The sequence below is a fragment of the Nicotiana tomentosiformis genome, chromosome 6 (assembly GCF_000390325.3).
Source record: "Nicotiana tomentosiformis chromosome 6, ASM39032v3, whole genome shotgun sequence".
NCBI classification, from domain to species: Eukaryota; Viridiplantae; Streptophyta; class Magnoliopsida; order Solanales; family Solanaceae; genus Nicotiana; species Nicotiana tomentosiformis.
In genome coordinates, this window is record NC_090817.1 from 93408016 (window position 1) to 93425802 (window position 17787).

At 35.1% G+C, this 17787-nt stretch overlaps 2 protein-coding genes and 1 non-coding gene across 3 annotated transcripts; all 3 read right to left on the reverse strand.

The window, feature by feature from the left end:
• Positions 1-2229: 2229 nt before the first annotated feature.
• LOC104109023 (probable CCR4-associated factor 1 homolog 9) lies at positions 2230-3332 on the reverse strand. The gene has a single exon (XM_009618200.4). It carries the CDS (start codon positions 3116-3118, stop codon positions 2300-2302), a length of 819 nt encoding a protein of 272 aa, XP_009616495.1. The 5' UTR covers positions 3119-3332; the 3' UTR covers positions 2230-2299.
• Positions 3333-5663: 2331 nt separating this feature from the next.
• On the reverse strand, positions 5664-5735 carry TRNAD-GUC (transfer RNA aspartic acid (anticodon GUC)). Its single transcript has one exon. It is a non-coding gene; the product is annotated as a tRNA-Asp (tRNA).
• A 2186-nt stretch (positions 5736-7921) lies between these two features.
• Positions 7922-12968, reverse strand: LOC104109021 (ubiquitin-conjugating enzyme E2 variant 1C-like). The gene is made up of 4 exons (XM_009618199.4): positions 12577-12968; positions 10080-10219; positions 8435-8560; positions 7922-8209 (listed from the first exon to the last, which is right to left on the reverse strand). The coding sequence occupies exons 1-4, from the start codon at positions 12608-12610 to the stop codon at positions 8069-8071; spliced, it is 441 nt and encodes a 146-aa protein (XP_009616494.1). The 5' UTR covers positions 12611-12968; the 3' UTR covers positions 7922-8068.
• Between the last annotated feature and the right edge of the window lie 4819 nt (positions 12969-17787).

The following is a 17787-nucleotide window of genomic DNA, read 5'->3' on the forward strand; positions in this document are numbered from 1 at the left end:
ATATCACAATTGGATTATGCTCGTGTGTTGGGATGCTTAATGTATATCATGAATTTTACACGACCAGATATAGCTTGTGCTATAAGTAAACTGAGTCGATATACGAGCAATCCAGGCCAATCTCATTGGATGGCAATGAAACGAGTTTTGGGATATTTAGAACATACCCAGAACTTTGACTTGCACTATAGTAAATTCCCTGCGGTGATTGAGGGATACTGTGATGCAAATTGGATCACCGGTTCAACTGATTCTAAGTCCACAAGTGGATATGTATTCACTATTGGTGGAGGAGCGGTATCTTGGAAGTCGTCCAAACAAACATGTATTGCCCGCTCTACAATGGAGGCTGAATTCATAGCCTTAGATAAAGCCGGTGAAGAAGCTGAATGGCTCCGGAATTTCTTGGAAGACATTCCATTTTGGCCCAAACCGTTGGCACCAATATGCATACATTGTGATAGTCAAGCGGCAATTGGAAGGGCTGGGAGCGTTATGTATAACGGTAAATCTCGTCATATACGACGAAGACATAAAATCGTTAGGCAATTACTCTCTAGAAGAATTATCACGATTGACTATGTAAAGTCAAGTGATAATGTGTCGGATCCACTTACAAAAGGCCTAACTAGAGAGGTAGTTGATAAATCATCAAGGGGAATGGGGCTATGGCCGAGAACAAGTCATTGTGGCGGTAACTCTACCTAGAAGACTGGAGATCCCAAGATCTAGGTTCAAGGAGATCAAACAAAGTCATTAATGACGTTAAATAAAATTTTAGTCCGTTCTCGTGATGAGACAATGTTCAGTACCAAGGATAAAGCATTAAGGCTTTTTAATGATTTCCAATTTTGATACGGGGTATATCAAATAGTGTATCTACAGGATGACACATTTAGGAATCACCTATGTAAGTGTGAAGTGTTAGCCGCTTCAAGAAGAACTTTGTAAGGCCAGTTCTCTACGCACTTATGAAACCAGGCGGTGTTCATGGCTGAAACGAACACAACAATGAGAACCAAAGACGGTTAAGGGTTGATTGTGTGACTTATGGTTGTCTAGGTATACACCAAAGTTCGACGGTTCAAAGATATCAAATCTAGCGATTGACCGAGTATATCCGACATAAGTTCACTATGGAAAGTTCAAAGGGAAACCTACTTATCCAGATGCGATTAATCCTTGCTTGCAAATCACACAGTTTTCCATGCATACTTCCGTGATATAGCCATTCCCCATTCATGTGGGAGATTGTTGAGGTTTTTGTCATTTAAGATGAAATAGTCTTAAAATGAGGGTGAATGGGAAATGGAGGGAAAATAAAAAATTTTGAGTAAAATTTTAAGTTTCCCCCTCTTGACAATGAGACATTGTCCCATATTGGAAGAGGAAAAGATTTTTGGTGGGTATATATATAATTACTCTTCTTGTAGCTCTTAAAGAGTTAAGAAGAAAGCAAGCCTCGCGCCATCGTCGTCGTCGCTCGCTCGGCTACGGCTACGGCTTCGGCTTCGGCTTCGGCTTCGGCTTCAGATTCGGATTCGGTCAAATGATCGATTGATTGATTAATTTTTTGGACCAAATTTATTTGTTAATAGTAAATATTAACGTAAGATTATCCGTATTTATAACGGATATTTTCCAATCCGTGTATTGACCATTTGGCAGCCGCCTAATGCTCTTTCCACCATGAATGTGCTTGCTCCACAAACAAGCTAATGCTTGCTCCACCATGGAGGGTGGACGATTGTTCTTCTTCAACACTGGCTGCTATATATATATGTGCAGCAGCTGTTGAAGAAAGAAACACACAATACACAAGACACAAAACTGAAATTGCTCAACAGATTTGGCTATACATTGCACTCATTCCTCTCAGCATTTTTATACGATTTTCTGAGTTTCTACTCCTTCGTTCTGCATTGTTTTAACTTCAAACAAAGCAACTGTAAGTGTGATTTGCTACCGAACTTTGTGTTCGCTGAAACACTGGGGTTTGAAGTACCACTACACCAATGTGTTATTCGTTCTATCCTGTGAGGAAATAATCCATAACCTTGGGTACTAGGAGGGGATTAAATTCCTTAAGGAAACACTGTGAATTCAATGGGCTCGAATTAATTACTGTTTCATTACGCTAACTTATATTTTACAGAATTATTATTTACAAATACAGCAATATTGGCGGGACTAACAAATAACACTTAAACTAAATTCACAGGACCAAAGTTTCAATTAAAAAGAATGAATTAAATAGCTTTTATTTACTAACAATTACACAATTAGTGATCCCCTTCTCCTAGTAAGCTTCTAATCCATACAAGACTCCAGCGTGTTTTTCTGGCCCGTCTTTTACGAAATAAATATCCCTCATTTTCTGAAATGCATGCCACGTCAACAAGCTATCTGAACCGGCCTGGTGGCATTTACCGACCGCCCGGTCCACAGCCAATGTACTCGCAACCCGGTCTAACCCACCATAGAGGCTATTACAGAACCTCATCATATGCTTCACATCATAAACTTTGTTTCCAAAAAACGCCCTAAGAATTTCCAAAAAGTCCTCTAAACCACCAGGCAGCTCCCGGCGCGTGAGAATTTTCACAAGGTACCCAAAATCATACGCGCTGTGAAACGTGACCCAACTTACTGAATCATTACATACCAGACCGGACGACATCATAAACTCTGCAAACCGGGCCGAGTCAATCCCACATTCCCGGTTCATCTCGAAATCAATCCCCTGTCGCCGGAGCAACTCGATAGAGTCCGGCGAGTACAGATCACGTGTCACATCAAAATCAGAGAAGTTGAACTGCCATATGTACCGGTGACCTTCGCCGGAGCCCAAATGAGGTAAGTTTCCCTCAGCGTCAGATAACGTAAGACCGAGCTGAATAAGATTCAATACGTCAACGTTTGACTTCAATAACTTATACTGATCGGATGGCAAGTTTGTTCGCCGGCGGCGACCGTAAGAAACCTCAGCAGGCTTGAAAACAACACCGGGAAACTCCGTATCCATAGATATAAAAGGATACTGATCAATCACCGTAGAAATGAGTTCAAATTCTGATTCAAGATTATCAGCCCATACTTCTCGAATTTTGATAGCCATGACGTTTAATCTCCAAAATCCTTAAACGGGTAATCTCTAAAATTGAAAAAAGATATGGGTTTTGAATGAAAGAGGATGTTGTTCGATTTGGTGGAGAGTGGTTTTTATAGGAAGAAGGGTGAAGTGAATAAAGATAAAGAATATGTTATTGCATAGGACAGGGAGAAGAAGAGGTGGGGATGTAATAAATTAAGAAACAGAAAAGGAGGCAAGTGGAGAGTTGAGTGGTTTGCAGAAGGAGAAAGGAAAGAGATGGGATGGCAAAATGAAATGGGGAGGTTTTTGGTCTATGTTCAACGCGTTTGAGTGGTTTGACTGATGAAGTAAAAGGCTGCTAGTACAGTAATATAAAATTTTGGTTTATAATATCAATAATACACGCATTAAGTTATGCAAGATTCATACTATATTATTTTATGTTAGATTAAACATCGAATAAAATTATGTGTATTAGCCATGAGATAATATTTTAAGAAGAAAATGACCTTTTAATTAAGTAATTCATATAGTATAATAAGTTTTTTTTATTATTAATGAATACATAATAATATTTTCATTATTAATCAGCACATAAATTGGCATTATACTTTCTGCATATTTAGCACTCAATGTGAATAAATGATTCCTTAAGTATATTTGAATAAATTTGTATCATCTAATTATAATTTTAATATATTTTAATTTTTTTTGTGATTCTTTAAATAAATTATTTACCTTAGTGTAAACACTAGGGGTGTACAAACCAAATCGAAAAGCCAAACCAAACCGATTTAAAAACCCGATTAGATTTGGTTTGGTATTAAGTAAAAAAAAACCTGAACCAAACCGATATATAAATATATAATTTTTATATATACTTTTAAAACTTTTTATAGAATTTTCTTTAAAACATATTTAGAAATATTTGCGATTCTCTTATAGGATGTAATATTTAGTTAAATATGAAGTGCTCCATATTTATTAACTTTAAATAATGGGTTGTGTGGTCACTTTCTTATCAAGTGTTAGTGAAATATACCAATCTCTTTGTTCTCCTATATTTATATGTCAAGATCTGTTAAATTCTTATATCTTGTCGAATTTAAAATGGTATTTCGATAATTTAAAATTAAATAGAACATATCATTGCATAGGTTCATATTTATTTTTATGTTTAATTATTAATTAAATTCGATTAATCTTGAAAGTTTACATCAACGTAAAATTATTGTCAGACGATTAAAAAATAACTATCATGTGTTACTAAGAAAATTCTTCCATAAGAATATTTAATAGATCATATATTTACTTATTAAAAATTTAATAAAGAAAGATTGAAACAATATTCATATAACAAAAAAACCCGAAAAAATCGACAAAACCAAACCAATCCAAACCGAAATAATTGATTTGGTTTTGATAAAAACCGAACCAACCCGATCCATGTACCCATAGTAAACACGAAGTGCAATGAACATAAAGTATGAATGTTTTCACAGTGTAGTATGGGCAACTTCTTTAAAGAGGGAATGGATTTCGCTCTGCAGACTGGAAGTGAGTTAAGCAAGTACCGATTTTGTTTTTTTGTGAAACTGTGGATTGTTTTGATAGTTTGAGAAATGAGACACTTGCATGGCGGTGCACGTACAAAATTACTAATATAATATTTTAGGAAAATCTGGTTTTAGTGTTCTTGTTTGAGTGAGGCACGAGGAAACTATTGGAATTGAGTCATCAAATGATTGAGAAATTAACAAAAGGAGTAGATTTAAAGAGTAGACTGATGAGGCTATTTTCATCACAGGAGAAGTATGTTTCTTTCTGCTCGAGACAAACTAATGAGAGCTTTATCGGTTTCCTTTTCTTCGAAAAGAAATAGGTTTTGAAAAATAATGTACTCCCATCACATAATTAGATGCTAAACCAAAAATTGCAGTAGGATAAGGTACAAATTTAGCGAAACAAAAATAAATTGCAATAGAAATTATTTAGAGCAACGTGATTTTGAACCTTTAACTTTTAATGCAAGAAGTATATTTTGATAAACAGGATTAAAAACAAAGAAACATTTTTTTAGTGATAAGATACCACAGGAAAGAAAAAGTAAAACTCTAAAAAGAGTTGTGGATATTTCTTTCTCATTTCCACAGGCGTGGAGTTTTACGAATCTTAATACTATTGTATGTACTGTATCAATTAAATTAGTAAGATAAAAGGCTTTAATCATTGATTTACTTTTTAATATGTTCTTATTTAGAAACGTGATAAAGGAGGGGAGTCAGCCTTTTGGTGCCAGTCAACGTTGACATTGTTGCCTTTTCAGAAGACTCATTCTATGGCCTTTCCGTAATTGGAATTTAGTACTCAGGTATGTAGTACTTAGTTTAGTGTTTTCTAGTACAACTAGATAATCCTCCTCATTAGACCCTACTTCTGTATGTTGACTTGACTCTAATCATGTCCACTCCTGAAGTGTAAAGACAGTGCTGTGGTACAAAAATAAACATTCCTTTTCATGTGGTCAAGAAATCCCAAAAACTTCAAGAGACAAAAAAACAAAATTGAACGCCGTTGCCGGGGATCGAACCCGGGTCACCCGCGTGACAGGCGGGAATACTCACCACTATACTACAACGACTTAGTTGTGAGACTGTGACATTTGGTTAACTTTAATCGGTAAAGAAACCGAAGAAATTAATGTTTTAAAGCAATTACTAGTTACTAGGTATAAAGAGGGATAACCCCGATACCAGTTTGACCATCATCAGTAGTATCCCCGATACTAGGGGTGTAAATTAGGGTTGGAAATATATAGGGTATAATTGATAGCCCGAACCGATAAAATGCTATTGGGTTATCGATATCGGGTTATTGAGTAAATGTTTCGATAAAGGTTTTATGTTATTTGACTATTGGGTAATTGGTTCGGGTCTCGGGTTGTCCAATTTTATTAACGGTTTAACCGATAGCCCAATAAGTTTTAACAAAATTATTATTTTACTCACTAAGTATATAAAGTCAAATTATGGTTTCATTCTCTCAATTCTCTCGGCAGTTACTCTTCATTTTCAAACTTTAATCCTTAGAGTAAGTTTTAAACTTTTCTGAATTTCTCATCTTAATTCTTCAGTTAAGATTTTTAGTTTTATACTTTTTGTTTAGATTTATAGTTTTTCTATTTGTTTCTTTTGTTGCACTGATTCTTTAGTATTTACAAGATTAGAATTTTATTATTTTCCATTTTATTATGCCCACCCGCAAGTGAGATAGTTAGTAAGATTAGATTGTTGAATGTCTTATTCCTTATTCATACTAACTTATAACTCTAGAAATTGAGATCATATTGAGATTTTCAAATGTAAATTAAAGAAAGTTTTCTTTTTTAAAGTTGAAATTTAATCCTTCTTTTCTTATAAGCTAAAATTCAGTTCCTTTCTCTTAGAAGTATGATCACGATTTTCTATAATAAAAATATGATTTGTTTTGGATATTTTTTATTCTTATCGGGTAAATCGATAACTGAACCGATAAGGATCGATAACCGACAAACCGATACCTGACAACCGATATCTTATCGGTTCGGTTATCGATTTTGCATATTTATAAACCGACAACCGATATGCCGAACCGATAACATTCACAACCGGACCGAACCGACCGATGCCCACCCCTAGTATAAATGGATATTTAAAAATCGATTAAACCGACCTAACCGGTTTTTAAGTTTCTTTTAATAAAACCGTAGGTTTTTATATAAATCTATAACTGTACCGATAATTAGGGTATGTTTTTATTTTATAAAAATAAACCGAAAAATTACCGAACCGTACCGAATAAATTTACATAGAAAAAATATATTTATATATTAAGTTTAAAAATAATAAAGTATTAATATAAGTTTTTCCTTGCGCATTGGAATTACGAAAACGGTTACAAGACAATAACTAATTAAACTCAAAATCCTAATTCCCAAACCTATTATACTACTCATATTGAACTAAACTATTTCCAACATATTCACTAGTAAGACACAAGGTATTCTAGCGATTATGAGTAACAAACTACGATGTATTGAATATGTTTCCTTTTGTATGATTTAAATTTATATTTTCGAATATTTAATCTTCTATAGACTTTATTTTTGAGTCCCAACTTGCTTAATATCTTTCCACTCATGTGATTTATATTTTTTGTCTTTGCTTAGTTTCTTTTACGCTTAATGGATCTATACTCTAGTCATTTTTCATGTTTTCTTAATTCATCACCCTTTAAATAGTAAAAATATCTAAAGAGTTTTACTAAGTCCTATAAAAGTACGTATGTTATTGCATTTTGATTCTACTAGTGACTTTTAAATGATATTTAAAAAATACCAAAAATTTACCAAACCGTACCGATACCGAAGAGAAACCGACATGATTGGTACGGTTTCTAAAAGTCTAAGTTTGGTTATACATAATAGAATAACCGAAAAATTAGTATGGTACAAATTTTATAAAATAACCGGCCGAACCGAACCATTGACACCCCTACCCGATACCAGTTTGACCATCTCAGTATTTGAATATTTGTGAATTATTAAAAACTTGTTTGAAAAGTATCACTGGGCAACTCTGAATACCCTTTTTTCGACTTCCACAGTTCCACCAAATATTATCCAAGCGCCTAGTTCAAAGCATGTAGTGATCACAATACCTAAGCTTAGCAGACAAAAGGGACTCCTCCCTCCAACTTAATGTAACAAGTGATATGCAATTGAGTTATTAATTAGACAGTTGCTAATCAGTTCTTGAATACTAATCCATAGAACATAGGCAAGGAATGTCAAGAAAGTTGTCAAAGCAGTTGCATGATCCAATAAATTAATCCCTTGACGTTTAACTTGGACACATAATTGCAACAATTTAAGGGTACATGAGAAATTGAGTCTATACATTTCCATCTTAAATACACTTCTTGTGGCTACTCCATTCAGAAAAAGGTACCTTCTCGGGGTTGAACAAGCTTTCGGTTGTGTGGTGCAACCATTTCTTTTCTCAACTTAGTCAGTATATCTTCCATGGTGTATTCTCTCTGCCAATTTTCCAGCATATGGAACTTCTTTGCTTCAACCTATCACCATAATATTAAAGTGACTTTCTGCCGCTTCCAACAAAACCAGGAAATATGAACTCGTGTATCGAAGTATATAAATTGGAGTCAAGTGATAGCTCCACAGGAAACCTTTCCCTCCAATAAGAGATACTAATCAATTAAGCTATTCAGAAATAGAACTTACCAACCAATCCTGAAAGATAGAACTTAGTGAACAATATTGCAACAAAAAGGGAACATTACCACTCCATTCTCGGGGTTCACACACGTCATGTTGATACGTGAATGGAAACGAACACTTGGAGGTTTGTCTGGATAGTCTTTGTCACAGAACAACTTCAACTGATAAATACGTCCCTGATGTATGTCCTGACAATTGAGAAAACGGGGGGAAATGGTCAATTACAAGCATCGTGATGGACCAATGAAGTGTTTCTCTCAGCATGTTCTTTCGAGAATGTTCTGCGCTTCACCCGAAGTTGCAAGTACTTTTACCAAAAAACTATATAATATGAGGATAGACTATGCACGCTGCTCCTAATCATAAATACAATACTTGTAATCTGGACAGGCTAGAGCAATAACAGTATACTAATTTGCCACAAAGTGGTTCAAGCGCTCTTCGGTCGTTCTTGATCAAGATTGCCATGCATTATTAGGTCCCAGACAAATCATAAGGATTTTATTTTTGCACATAAATATATTATTAGGTGGAAGAAAATCAATCACTTATATGAAGTACTCAAAACAGAAAACTTATGGAAAGAAAGCCATGTACTTTCCTATCCTGGCGCACATCTCCTTGCTCGGTTCTGCCACAACTTTCCTTGGGCATTTTCGATTAGTATAACTGCCGAAGTACTAATCTTACTACTATTTTTTCGTAAAATAGACCACACAAGGATTATCACACCACTGAACTTGACAAAAATTGACCTGGTCTCTCTCTTGAACGATGTGTGACAGGCCTTGTATTTCTTTTTATTGCCCCAATTGCAGGAAGTAAATAGGGGGATTAGGTGGGTCATGCTTGAGAGAATTCGGGAAGTTCTAGCAGGTTGGAAAAGAGATGGTGAGCAATACAGTCAAAAAGAGAGATGGAAGATTGTCCCCGCTTGCATATGGTGGACAATTTGTTAAGAAAGGAATCAAAGGCGTTTTGAAGACAACCACAGTCCTATACATAAGTTGAAGATGAGCTGTTAGTGCTCTATTATTTTTGGTGTAAACAGGAGTATTTAGAAGAATGTGAATCTATTTTTGATGTCTTAGATTATTTATGAGTGCACAGAGGACTAAACTCTCTTCTAGTACTCCTTCATGTAATTATGGATGGCTACACAGCTTTTGTGTAGTCCACTTTTTATTAATATAAATATGTTACCTTCTCAAAAAAAAAAAATTGCAGGAAGTAAATAGAAGAATTTTAGATATATCTATAATCTGTTCTTGACTTTTTCTCAAATGTGCAGGAGTCCCATAGTTGCAGATATTATAATTAACCTTTAACATCCAAAAGAAGTTTAGTTCACCAGTTACGGTCTCAAGATACACAGTTTCACTTGTTCTAATATACAAGTACCGCAAAATAAGAAATATATATTGCCTTAGGGCAGAAGATATACAATGTTCAATACGCTACTTGATCAAGCAATCATACTTTACCAACTTGATTCAATTGATTTTGGAGAAATATTAGCCAACTAGTCCATACATGAACTTCTTATATGATAAATCTCTTTCAAAGCAGTTGAAAAAAGGTTGACATTACGAAATGAATTAACAACCCAAAACTTCTACAGCTTAAGAGAAAACAATAAAACAGAGATCACTAATGAAAACTTTTACCATCCGGAGACAGGAAAACACAGGTTTGAGAAGACCTTACATTATGAGGACCAATTATTGTTCCAGTCCAAGAACGCATAAAAACATCATCTGCATCATCCATCCCGTAGCTAACAGAACCATCTCCAATACCTTTTTCACCACGTTCAAGTTCCTCAAGCAACCTAAAGTTCCGTGGGACTAATGAAAAAGAAGACATTACTATGCATGATTCATTGTCCTGATTTTCATATATGGAAAAGAAGTACAGAGAAATTTCAAACGTCAAGTAAGATAAGTGGACAGACATTTAAGTCCAAAATCTGATGCACTGATAAATTCATAAGAGAAAGAAGGGGTTGGGGGGGATAGGGAAGTGATTATGAACAGAGCAGTACAGTCGAAAAATGAGCAAAACATTCATTTTGGTGACAGTCATCCATGTGAATTGCTGAAACATGGGATAACAATCTAAACTGACTCCACTACAATACGTCAACGGAAAATCAAACTCTGCACAATGACTTCATAAATTATAGTTTTATACATCAAATGTCTTGAAAAACACGGATGGTGTGAAAAGTACATATACAATTTAAGCAACTGCGCTATTCTTGATATCCTACAAAGCTTACCCAACTATTTGTGTAAGAGGTTTGCTTTCTGTAGTCATAAGTATAAGTGAAACCAAAAAGAAACTCTTTGTATTTCTTAAACTCTTTTCTACCACTTGAAACATCTTCCTACTTCTTCCCTCCAAATTGTCCAAAAAAGGCCTAACAGGCTAACTTCTCCTGCTGTTTTCATCTCAATCCCCAACATTTTTTAACCTCCAACTAGCCATAGCCTCTAGCATTGTCTTTGGGGAGGTACCCATCTCTTATCGAATAAAATGAACACCACTGCCAAAAGCTGGTTTTGCATATGCAAGAAGTAAAATGTGAGGGAAGATTCAGAAGTAATTCAATTGCTGCTCCCGACAACGAAGCCAATGAACCTCATGATGCCATCTTCTCTTCATACAAGCACTTCCATCCTCCATAAGGGTCTATAACTTCATCTCAACCATCAATTATTAAATATCCCTTATTTAGCACGGTCATGTTCTTTACTTCTTTTTGAACCATTCCATCAAATTTCCAAAGCCATTACCCAAGAAAGCCATTTTGAAAAACTCCAGTCTCCTTATCCATCCTCTCTCCCTTAGGTTATTATTTTTCCACTCCACCAGGTAGACTAGAATTTCTTCTGACTACCCACAAAAAGTTCCTTAACATTTTATCCAACTTCTTTTCCTATAGCCATAAGGATAAAATTCAATAATAAAGTATGTGGATATGCTAGACAGTGAAAATTTCAACAATGTTAAGTTTCACCTTTTAATAAATACTATCTCTTTCACCCACTTAATCTCCGATCAAATTATTCAGTCACTGACTGTTACAGAGTCCATCTATGTAGTGAGTCAATTTATCTAAGATCTAGTCATAACGGTGAAATTTCTTCCAAGTTGCTACTTCAAATGTACCTCGGAAACGTAACCACTTTACAGCTGCAAATCAGCACTAAGTTATGATTGTCCTGCATATCCCTAACTGGTATTAGTTAAGACTTAGCCATGTTAATGCATGATCTTGATATTTTCAGACCATAAGAGTGTCCTGACCAGTATGAAGCAGTCTAGGACAAGACCCACAAAAAATCAAAGTGTCGTCTGCTAATAGCAAGTGAAATATAGCCCTTCATTCACCTGAATCATTCCCACATTGAAGCCCCAAATAAAACCCCCAGTCACTATTTTGTCCATCAATTTAAATACACATTTTTCAGCTCAAAACAGCACACATGCAGAGAGTATCACATCAAAGCAAGGTCAGAATAGAGAAGATAAGAAGAGGGATAATTTTGGCAAAGAAACTTCCGAAAACTGTCGGCTTTCAGTATCAAACACCACACTTTATATTAGTAGGACAATTTGGATTCTGCAGTGCAGTGCCCATACAACTAACGAAATGAGACCGGAGACAAGCAAATATTAATGAAAAAACTGTCAATTTGATCCAGGTTATCACATAAAACAGTTAGGACTACAAAGACGGGAAGAACAGTAAAATTCCTGCAGCAGCACCCACCGTACACCCATAAACACTCAAAACATAAACTAAACTATAAAAGCATATCAAATAATAAAAACAGAAACTACTCCTCGATTCCAAACTAGTTGGTGTGATAATATGAATACTCTATATCCATTCCCACTATTTGGACGCATTTCACTCCAAAGCACATAAGAAAATTTAAATAGCTTTTTTTAAAATAAAAAAAAAAGGAATTAGCTGAAAGCACAGTCAAATTAAACACTTGGGACACAACCCTAAAACCATGGTGTAGCTAGAACCTACTTCACTTTCCAACAGTAAGCAAAATTAACTACAATCATAAAGTCCCAACATGGAATTGCACATACCCAATTGCTAATACAACTTGAAAATGGTGGAGGTCATATGTATAGAGGATTAAATAATAATAAAAAACAAAACTTTCAAGCAAGAACTCACCAACTACGCTAGATCCTCCTGAACCAAGAGTCATTGAGGTTTTTTGATATATAAGTTACAGCCTTAAAGATCAGAGCTTTATTTTCTTGAAGATATGCAAACTTCAGCTAACCGAAAAGGAGAAGAAAAAGCAAAAGCAGCAATGGTAAGGGGAGCAGGCCACGGTAATTTAACACGGAATATGAATATTGATATCTTCCCAAGGAGGATCTTTTCCTTTTGCAAAAAAGATGAAATTTGCGTTGAAAGTAGAAAAAGAAAAAACAAAATAATACGGGAGATATTTTTTCAAGTGGGGGTATTCGGTTAAATAGTCCATTCGGGAAAAGGGCTGAATACAACTTTTGTGGTAATCGAAATGGCTCACTGGTAACTTCCGCAACTCCGTTTGCAAACTAGCTTATCTGTCCCCTTGCCTTTAAATGACTAGCTTATTACTACCCTCTAGTATTAACGGGTCTTTTAAAGGCTATTTTTTTTTCTTGAAAATTCTACAGCTGCATGTGGCACATTAAATCACCCCCTTTAAATATTTTTTATCATTCCCCCACCCACTTATTTACCCACCCTCCCCAATTCTTTTTACAACCATCTTTTAACCTAATCAAAACATTCGATTTCACCCAATTTTCTCTTCTAGGATTCTAAAATCGGCAACCAATCTTCTTCTACAGGGTTATTTTAAAAAGGCAAAACATTCTCATTTACATTTGTACTTGTTCGCGTTTATCATCTCGGTCCTTGTACTCAACGAAATTTCATCCACGCACTTATAATTGTTCAAAATTAATATTTTAAATCTCTCTGACTGTTGACTGAGTCTATGTGGCAGCTTGACAACTGAACTGGACAAAATACATGTATTTCACGCATATATGGAGCGTGAGTATAATTATTTAAACCATAAAATAATTAAAATGATAAAAAAGAAAAAGACAAAAAGTTAAATACAAAGAAAAGCCAATGAGTGTTTTCTCTTTACTTTTTTCCCCCGTCCCCCTTCCCCATTTTTCTCTCTCCTACTCCCTTCTTCAAATTATTACCTCTTCCCTATTTTAACCCAAAATCCAACTACAATACAACTGTTTTCACCACCTCTCATCCACCACAAATGTTACTCGTCGCCCCAGATTCAAAAATATTCCCAAATTAATAACAACTTATGAAAAAAGTTCTTTCTAAATCCCCCATTTTTGTCCCAGATTCAAAAATATTCCCAAATTGGTAACAACTTATGAAGAAAGTTCTTTTCTAAATCCTCCATTTTCTCCCCCTCCCCCCACCCCCCAGCTTCTGAAGACGAGTTTTTGCAAAAAAAAAAAAAAAAATAGAAAAAGTGCAAAAAGATCTCCGACGAGCCGTTTTTCGGTAGAGGAATCTTAAAAAAACTTAGGGTGAGTTTCCAGTGAGATGGTTTTTAGGAGTCGTTTCGGATCGATTCTTTTTTGTAGTTGATTGGCGGTGCTATGATACAGTATTGGATGTGAAAAAACTTTTTAGGTCAAGGGTGATTGGAGAGGAATTGCAAACTTGGTTGGGCGATTTTTAAAAGTTGAGTTGAAAAAGAAAAAGAAAAATGAAGATTAAAAAAGTGATTACCGATGAAAAACAAGAGTTAGATAAATCCTTTCTCTCGTTGTTTGTATCATAACATTGTAATGTTACTCAGTAGGCTATTTTGAAGGTGATGGTAAATGTGGTGAATTTTGGAAAATAAAGATGGTGAGTGAGGAGGAAGGTGATGAAGTGGATGGTGGAATGGAAAAAGAAAAAATATAATTTTTAAATAATATTAAAAAATAAATTAAATAAGAAAGAAAATCTGATGTGGATACTGATTTGGCATCCACATCAGGGTGTTTGAAGAACACATGCAATTAGAGGGTTTAAAATATTAATTTAGAATAATTATAAGTGTGGATGAAACTTCATTGAGTACAAGGACCAGGATGATAAACGCAAATAAGTATAAGTGTATATTAGGCTATTGTGCATTTTAAAATTTTTGCTTCTTCTTCAATTCCAAGTAAGATTAAATATGTCTGACTGTTCTAGTACTTCTGTTGGGTCGAAAATGAGGTGTTACTACGATCTCACTTATACTCGTGATAATGCTGATAGGCATTTTTTTAAGTGCTCAAAACCTTATGTAATTTGGTTTCTTTGATTATTATTTTGACAGTTTGTTTATCTTGTCATGGAATGTTTATGTTAATTTTTTGTGTTTTTATCTTTGACTAGAGAAATCATGTGGTTATTTTGAATGGGAGGATGATGAATTACCTCAGAGAGTTAAAAATTTGATTAGCAGTCTTAAAAATAAATTGAATGTTGTTGTAGTTGAAAGAAATCGAAGAAGAAGAAGAAGGATGACTATGATGTTGTTGCTGCTATTGAGGCTCAAACTATAGCCAAATTGAGTCAAAAAGTAGTTGAAAGGAATATTTTGAAGAAGAAATTGGCTGATTATGAAGATGTTTCTGCTATTGATGCTAGAACTATAACAAACTTGAGGAAACAATAGCGCAACAATGAATTTTGATCTGTGACTTATGTGGTTGCTTGGTTGGACTCGTTGCATGGTTGTTGAAGTAAAGTATGAAGTTAGAAACGATTACTAGTTAGTTAATCTGTTTAGGGGATTTTGTTGTTAGTTGAAACAAAGTGTAATATGTGTTGTTGTAATGAAATTTTTATGGTTTAATGTAATAGTTTGCCTATCTCTGTTTTTTGAATTGGCTAATTGATCGTTTTTCTGCTGCTACATGAATGTTGGAGTTAACATAGTACATAAAAAAGTACAGATAATAAATACCATTCAATTTGTAAATAGAATGAACAAGACTTAAAAATCTGGAATGATAATGTGGGATACAATTTGATATATTAAACAAGGCTTAAACAAGAATGTTATCATAAATAGTTGTCACAACCAACCGAATTGATAACCACAAATAGGTAATAAGTTTATAGTATCATAACTACCTTAAACCTATAGGTGGTTAACCGCAGAAAGGTACAATTAGTAGCCTACGAATATCACAAATATCACAAGTTATAGATATTAGTCTTTACAAAAATCACCGGGGACTGACATATTTACTGAACAAAAACTAGAATAAACTTCTAAATCATCTCCATTATGCAGGTGCTCCCTTCCCTTTTTTTCCCTTCATCTTGGTCCTTTTCATTTTCACTTCAACTAGTAGCTGACTTGTTGTTATTGCCTCATTTCCCTTCCAGGTGCATTTGATTGGTTTAAAAGGTAGAGAAGTTGGATTTTGTTGTACATGTGTTATCTCCCCTAAACTTGATCTTCCTTGATTCAACATTTTCACGCATTATTTTTCTTGGTTCCAATCTTGTTTGTGTCTCATACATAACCATTGGCCTCAAAGGAGGGTCTTCCTCTTCACCAACTTCTGGTTCATAAACCATGTAGTGTTGTGTTTCAGGCTGGCTCTCAAAGACAGACTGTTGTGATTGTTGAGTTACAACATCCAGATGATATTCATAAATTACTGAGCTTTGGCTGTCCGTTTGACTACAACCTACCCTTTTCTTCTTTTGTTGGATTATTCCAGCTAAGTTTTCCTAACAGCCCAATAAAATTCAAACATTAATAATAGGCATACACACAAGAGAAAAGTAAACTTTAAATAATTGATTTACCTTGTGACATCCCCTTGCATTGTGGTTATGTTCACTACAATTGCTGCATGTAACTGGAAGTCCTCTCTTGGAAACACTCCACTCTCCCTTTATCTTCCTTGCCTCTTTTAGCTCACGGTTTCTCTTCACTTTGGGCCTTCCAACCATCTTCACAATTTTAGATGGTTCTATATGTCGTGAATAATCAATTTTCTAGAACTTTTGCCCTCTCACAAGCATGAACTTGCGCTTATAGGTGAGTAAATAAGCTTCTCTACTGTACCACTAATTGATTTTAGTTAAGGGATCCAGCTTCTTGTGTTGTAATGCTTTGATAGCATGTGGGCATAGGATTCCACTAAAATCGCATAGTCTACATGTGCATCTTTTAGACTCCAAATTTACAGTATGGGTGTCATCACCCTCTCTCGCCCCATAGCCATAACCACCATTAAAAGTCATCACATAGAAATGTGCAATACCTAGGTAGTCATTATATAACTTCAAACATTATGGAATGAAATTACAAGTCCAAGTTAAAGCCTTTGATTCATTTGTTGCCAACATTTCCATGACCTTCACCTTATTTTCTCCAGCATTTTGATTATTGGTTTGTGCCTTTCCATGAGTTTAATGACTCTGTGAAGTTGTTGTCAACCATTTGGTTCTTGCATTGAGTGTCAAATAAGCTCAGCACCATGCTTTAGGAGGGTATTTGACCAAATCCCTTGCACCATCAACATAAAGCTCTCCAAACTTTACCAACTGATCATGAAATTCCTTTTCATAGGTGCTCCAGGCACACCACCATAATAGCTTATTCATTTCACCATTCCTCCACTTTTTGTACCAATTGGCTTCAATGTGCCTCACACAGAACCTCTACTTTTCTTCCAAGCCTATTAGTGGTCTCAAGCCATCGTTCTAACCATGCTTCATAGCTTGGAAGCATATGTACATCCTCAAGAACCTTCTCTTCCCTTCAGCCAATGCATCCTTTGATATGTTAATAATAACATCACTCCCAGGATTAGTTTTCTTAATCTCCTGCACATATTCCTTAAGCTTATCATATTTATCTACAAAGCTACCCTCCAGCTTCTCAAGAACCATTCCTTTTGCCCCTTTTAAGCAAAGGAGTTGTTGATATTCAAATTAAAATCATCCTCCATAACCCCTCTCATATCCTTTACCTTATACTTGGGATTATTCCGTAACTTCTTCTTGAAATATACAGTTGAAGTAGTTACACTAACTCTTTTGTTTTTGAAGCATGGATTACAATTGTGGTTTGGGTTCAAAGTTTTAATTTTGAACCCAACAGTCCCATCATCCTCTTATATAAGACATACAAAAGGGCAAGCATTATCACACTCATATCTTATTCTTGTTGAGTTACTTTTTTTAACCCACAACCCCTTCTTGGTTTCTATAGCATAGAAATTTACAAACTGTCTAACTTCCTTCATATCCTTAAATGTCATCCCAAGTTCTAATTCCTTGAAGTTGTCTAAACTATTATAACGACCCGACTTGTCATTTTAAGAATTAACGCCCATT

What these genes read in the sequence shown, in the direction of transcription:
- LOC104109023 (XM_009618200.4), bottom strand. Translation starts at nt 3,118, where the DNA reads ATGGCTATCAAAATTCGAGAAGTATGGGCTGATAATCTTGAATCAGAA.
- LOC104109021 (XM_009618199.4), bottom strand. Translation starts at nt 12,610, where the DNA reads ATGACTCTTGGTTCAGGAGGATCTAGCGTAGTTG. An exon ending in AGGAGGATCTAGCGTAGTTG is followed by an intron (nt 10,220 to 12,576) that starts GTGAGTTCTTGC and finishes CTTTTTCATTAG; the next exon opens with TCCCACGGAACTTTAGGTTG. An exon ending in CAATAATTGGTCCTCATAAT is followed by an intron (nt 8,561 to 10,079) that starts GTAAGGTCTTCT and finishes CTCAATTGTCAG; the next exon opens with GACATACATCAGGGACGTAT.